The sequence below is a fragment of the Eimeria acervulina genome, genomic scaffold, assembly GCF_000499425.1.
Source record: "Eimeria acervulina Houghton genomic scaffold, Eah_scaff1091, whole genome shotgun sequence".
Taxonomy (NCBI): Eukaryota; Apicomplexa; class Conoidasida; order Eucoccidiorida; family Eimeriidae; genus Eimeria; species Eimeria acervulina.
In genome coordinates this window covers 1-5,595 of record NW_013549430.1, presented here as the reverse complement: position 1 = coordinate 5,595, position 5,595 = coordinate 1, and the positions used below count along the sequence as shown (strand labels likewise).

Here is a 5,595-nt window from a genome sequence, read left to right as displayed (position 1 = left end):
AAAGAGTTGGTTACAAACAACTCTCCCTGGGGCTTGAGGGGCAGTACTGGGCCCTCATCTCAGCCCAAACAAACTGTATAGTTGGCTAGCTAGTCAGCTAGCTAGCCACCAACTGGCTAGCTAGCTAGCTAGCTAGTTGCTTCGCTAGGGTCCCAACAATCTGCTGGGTGTTACAACAGACGCATGCTGCTGCTGTTGCAGCGAGGAGCCGCTCCTAAGGTTTGCTGGCTACAGGTGGGGCAGCAACGGAGCTGAACTCCCTAGCTAGCTAGTCATCTAGCTAGCTAGCTAGCTAGCTAGCTAGCTAGCTATTAATACCAAGCCTGCCATGTGGGCTTAGCAGTAGCCAAGATGTCTTTGCGTGTAGCAATGCGGAGGAGAAGAGCGACCTGCGAGTCAATAGGCAGCTGCTCAGGCTGCAGCAGCAGAACATAAACAAAGAGAAAAATAAATAAATAAATAAATAAATATAAATAATAAATAAAAACCAAATGCATAAACATACCAACGAGAACAAACAAAGAAAACAAAGAAATATAAATAAAATAATAACGTACATCTACAAGAATAAACAAAAAGAAATAAAGAAGAGACAGAAAATATAACATTTACAATTAGTATAATAACAAACCCTAAACCCTAAACCCTAAACCCTAAACCCTAAGCTTACTTTTGGTTCAGCTGCAGGCTGCGGCGTTCCCTGCAGTCTTTTGAGGGTTACAAGAATAAACAAAAAGAAATAAAGAAGAGACAGAAAATATAACATTTACAATTAGTATAATAACAAACCCTAAACCCTAAACCCTAAACCCTAAACCCTAAACCCTAAGCTTACTTTTGGTTCAGCTGCAGGCTGCGGCGTTCCCTGCAGTCTTTTGAGGGTTTCAGAAATACGACTGATGTTAATATCCACAACGCGGCGAATTGCAGCTGTTTCCTCAGCAATGCTGCTGCTGCTGCTGCTGCTGAGAGCAGGTTGCTGCTGCTGCTGCTGCTGCTGCTGCGGTGAGACGGAACCTGCGGGTTGCTGGTGTTGGCTGTTGGGATCATCCTGCTGTTGCTGTTGCTGCTGCTGCTGTTGCTGCTGCTGCTGCTGTTGCTGGAGGAGTATATGCTGCTGCTGCTGCTGTTTTTGTCTATAGAAGAATGTCACATCATCTCTGACGAGAAGTGCTGCAGCATTTGAGAAATGGCTGGAGTATCGTTGAAGGCAGCAAACTAAGGTGTACATACACCCGGGTAGCAGCCCTGTCCTTCCAAATACATCAATAAGAACTTCAATATTTCTTGTTAATCTGAAGGGCAGCCTTTCTGTTGCACTCAAAAGAAATGAAGACGAACAATAGCAAGCCTTTAGCTCTCCTTGCTGCACTTGTCCTGTCTCTATATCAACGAGTATTTTTGCTGGAGTTATATCTGTCATTGAAAAGATATAATTAAGAATACAGTAAAGAGCGTGGCTTTGCGTAAACTGACGCTTAAATACAAATAACTCCTCAGCTGTACGCACTCTGCGGTGTACGTACACCCTAAGCACGCAATCAGAGACCAACTCGCACAAAGAATTATAAACAGATTGAGCTGCCTCGAGATGACAGCTTCTTTGAAATTCAGACACCCAACGCTGCTCCTGCTCCTGCTGCAGCAACAAATGCTGCTGCTGCTGCTGCTGTTGCTGCTGCTGCTGCTGCCGCTGATAAGGATCCTGCTCCGCCGTGGAAGGTGCTGTGGAGGAACTTGAATCCTTCATGTTATTGTTGTTGCTGCTGCTATTGCTGCTGCTGCTGCTGCTGCCCGTCTCGCTGCTGCTGCTGCTGGGGAAAGCTTCTCCTCCTGCTCCTGTTGCGGTACCAACTGCTGCTGGTGCTGCAGCGACGCTGCTCTCTGAAGCCGCAGCAGATGTTTCGGATGCTGCAGCAGCAGCGCCCGAAGCTGCAGCAGCAGGAGTATCAGCAGCAGCAGAATCGAGGGGCTGCAGCTCCAGGATACGATCAAGGATTTGCTGCTGTTCTTCATCCTGGCAGAAGCCCGGAGTAGTAAATATCTGCAGCAATTGCTGCGGCAGGCGCCGCACATTGCTGCTGCTGCTGCTGCTGTTGCTGTTGGCGTTATTGCTGCTGGGGTTTTGAAGTGGCGTGCTGTGTTGCTGCTGTTGCTGTTGCTGTTGTTGCTGCTGCTGCTGCTGCTGGTGTGCGTTGTTGAGTGCGGCGTTGCTGTTGTTGCTGCTGTCGTGCTGCAGCATGTGCAGCGCGTGCTGCAGCATTTTGCTGCTGATTTCGTGAGCCATCATTTTTCTATGAAGCAGCACGGGGAGGTCCGGGTCTTGCTTCATAGGTTCTGCTGCAGCGCGAGAAGCTTCATTAAGAATTTGCTGCAGCGTAATGCATGAAGGCATATCTTCTAAAAGCCTACATCTGGGGTGTATAGACACCTGCGCAGATAGAGGGAAGGCCAGACCCCTACGCCTAGATGGGTTATGACGCAGCAGCAAGCGATTCAGCTGCAGCAGCAAGCACAGCAGCCGCTGCTCTGTTCTTTGATGCGCTGTTGTATAAGGCTGCACAAGGAAGCAATAGCTGCAGCCATTTGAACCGATGAATTGAATTCTTTTGAGTGTATAATGAGATCTTGTAACAGACGAATATGCTGCACCAAACTGCTGTATGTACACCGCAGGCCTCTGCTGCTGCCCCCCGTGCAGCAAACCCCCGCTGCACTCCCCGAGCTGCAGCAAACGCAGCCCAGGAACTTCAATCTCAACGCTAACTCGCATAAACACATCTCTTAATGAAGCTCCTACGTCTTCAAGAGGAGTCTGCTGCTCGTAGCACTGCGCTCTACATGTTAAGTAGTCCTTCCATCTCTTTAATTTCGCAATAACCTCGCATAGACCCACACCACCACCACTGCTGCTGCTGCTGCTGCTGCTGCTGTTGCTGCTGCTGCTGCTGGGAGTTGGGTCAGGAGATGTAGCAAATTCAAAATCTTCTTTAAATAGAGGCCACAAACTGCGCATTACTCGACGAGTAGACTCTGCTGCTGCACCACCGCAGCAGCAACCGCTGCGGCTGCTGGCGCCCTTCCTGTTTTTGCTGCCAGCAGCAGCAGCACCAGCAGCAGCAGGCGGAGGCTCTGTACCGTAGCGGCTCTTGAATCGAGAAACAATATTCACTCGCAAAAACTGAGCAGCAACTGCAGGAAGCGTGTTGCTGCCATGCGGGACCTCTAAGCATTGCTGCAGCAGCGTGCGTACAGCACAAACTATTTCGTCTACAGTCGAAGGCTTCGCATGCGCCACCAACTCCTCTGACACACAACACACACAAACCCTAAACCCTAAACCCTAAACCCTAAACCCTAAACCCTAAAAAACCCTAAACTCTTAAAAAACCCTAAACTCTAAAAAACTCCCCAAAACCTAAACCCTAAAAAAAACCCTAAACCCTAAACCCTAAACCTTAGACACTCTAAACCGTAGACACTTAAGCTGAAACCCTAAACTTTAAATTCTTTAATTTCGCAATAACCTCGCATAGACCCACACCACCACCACTGCTGCTGCTGCTGCTGCTGCTGCTGTTGCTGCTGCTGCTGCTGGGAGTTGGGTCAGGAGATGTAGCAAATTCAAAATCTTCTTTAAATAGAGGCCACAAACTGCGCATTACTCGACGAGTAGACTCTGCTGCTGCACCACCGCAGCAGCAACCGCTGCGGCTGCTGGCGCCCTTCCTGTTTTTGCTGCCAGCAGCAGCAGCACCAGCAGCAGCAGGCGGAGGCTCTGTACCGTAGCGGCTCTTGAATCGAGAAACAATATTCACTCGCAAAAACTGAGCAGCAACTGCAGGAAGCGTGTTGCTGCCATGCGGGACCTCTAAGCATTGCTGCAGCAGCGTGCGTACAGCACAAACTATTTCGTCTACAGTCGAAGGCTTCGCATGCGCCACCAACTCCTCTGACACACAACACACACAAACCCTAAACCCTAAACCCTAAACCCTAAACCCTAAACCCTAAAAAAACCCTAAACTCTTAAAAAGCCCTAAACTCTAAAAAACTCCCCAAAACCTAAACCCTAAAAAAAAACCCTAAACCCTAAACCCTAAACCCTAGACCTCAAACTCTAAAGCGTAGACACTTAACCTGGAACCCTAAACTCTAAATGTTAAACCCTAAACCCTAAAGAGCAAACCCTAACCTCTAAGACGAAAAAGCCTTACTCTGGAAACCCTAAACCCTTAACACTAAATTACTCTGATTAGGGCTTAGCAAAAATGAATCCCCTTGGCAAAGCGCTGCTCTCTACAGTGTCCTTCGAAACCCTAAACCCTAAACCCTAAACCCTAAACCCTAAACACCAGGCCTAATTATAACCCTAGTAGAAACCCCCCAAACCCTAAACCCCAAACCCTTTGCCGCACCTGCAAGATGATCGAGGGCTATGCACTGCGGAGTGAAGGAGGCCCTAAAGACCGTCATCAACCAGGAGAGGAGTGTCAGGCTTTGCTGCTGCGGCGGCAGCTGCTGCTGCTGCTGCTGCTGCTGCGCCTGCTGCTGCTGCTGCTGGGCCTGCTGCTGCTGCTGCTGCTGCTGCTGCGGTTTCAACGTCTGCAGCAGCTGCTGCTGCGCATACTGTTCCCTCTTCTCTAGATATGTCGTCCTAATGTCGAAGTACAGCTGCTGCGGCGCCTGCAGCAGCAGCGCGTACAGCAGCCGCTCCAGCTCCGGTGCTTCCTGAATGCAGCAGCAGCAGCAAGACATGCAAAAAAAGCTGCAGCAACAGCAATATAGTCCTCCCACAACACCCCTGATCCACTGCAGCAGCAGCAGAACAAGCAGCATCAGCTGCAAGAAAAATATGGCTCGCCCAACAAACCTGCTCTACTGCTGCTGCGGCAGCAGCAGCAGCAGCAGCAGCAAGAGCAGCAGAAGCAGCAGCAGCACAGGTTGCTTACGGGTCTGTCGAGCCCAGTCAACATTTGCGGCAGCCACGGCAGCAGCTGCTGAGGCTGCGTGCACTTCCCCATGAGCTGTCTGAACACTCGGAGGCACAGCGAAGACTCTTTGCTTGCTGCTGCTGCTGCTGCTGCTGCTGGGGCCCCTGCTGCAGCAGAAGGCCCCGCGGCTGCTGCTGTTCCCGCTGCTGCTGCGCCGGGCGAAGGTGTCGTGTCGCTCGCAGCAGCAGCAGAGGATAGCCCAGCAGCAGCATCAACAGGAGCTCCAGCAGCAGCAGCTGCCACGGCTGCTGCTGGATCAACAGGAGCTGTTGTAGCAGCAGCAGCAGCAGCTGCTGCTGCTGCTGCCGCTGCCGTTGAAGGACAAGGCGGGCGAGTGTCTCCATCGTAAGACAACAGCCACAGAACGCGGGACATGTACAGAGAGCTCTTAGCAGGCCTGCATACAACCCCACAAACCCTAAACCCTAAACCCTAAACCCTAATCCCTCAACCTTTGAACACTACACTACACCTGCGAAAATGCAAGCCTTCTGCCGAAACCCTAAACCCTAAACCCTAAACCCTAAACCCTGGGCACCTGAGCTGTATATCCATCACATATCCGGTTACTGCTGCTGCGAGGTGAAGCTGCAGCGCCGCC

General features: G+C 50.7%; 1 protein-coding gene across 1 annotated transcript; it reads right to left on the bottom strand.

Moving 5' to 3' along the window:
* Positions 1-311: 311 nt before the first annotated feature.
* On the bottom strand, positions 312-5,595 carry EAH_00055330 (hypothetical protein; the record flags this gene model as incomplete). The annotated part of the gene is made up of 6 exons (XM_013393884.1): positions 312-416; positions 836-3,306; positions 3,545-3,952; positions 4,419-4,731; positions 4,953-5,391; positions 5,533-5,595. Coding segments are annotated over 6 exons (3,799 nt in total), but the record flags the coding sequence as incomplete, so codon positions are not given.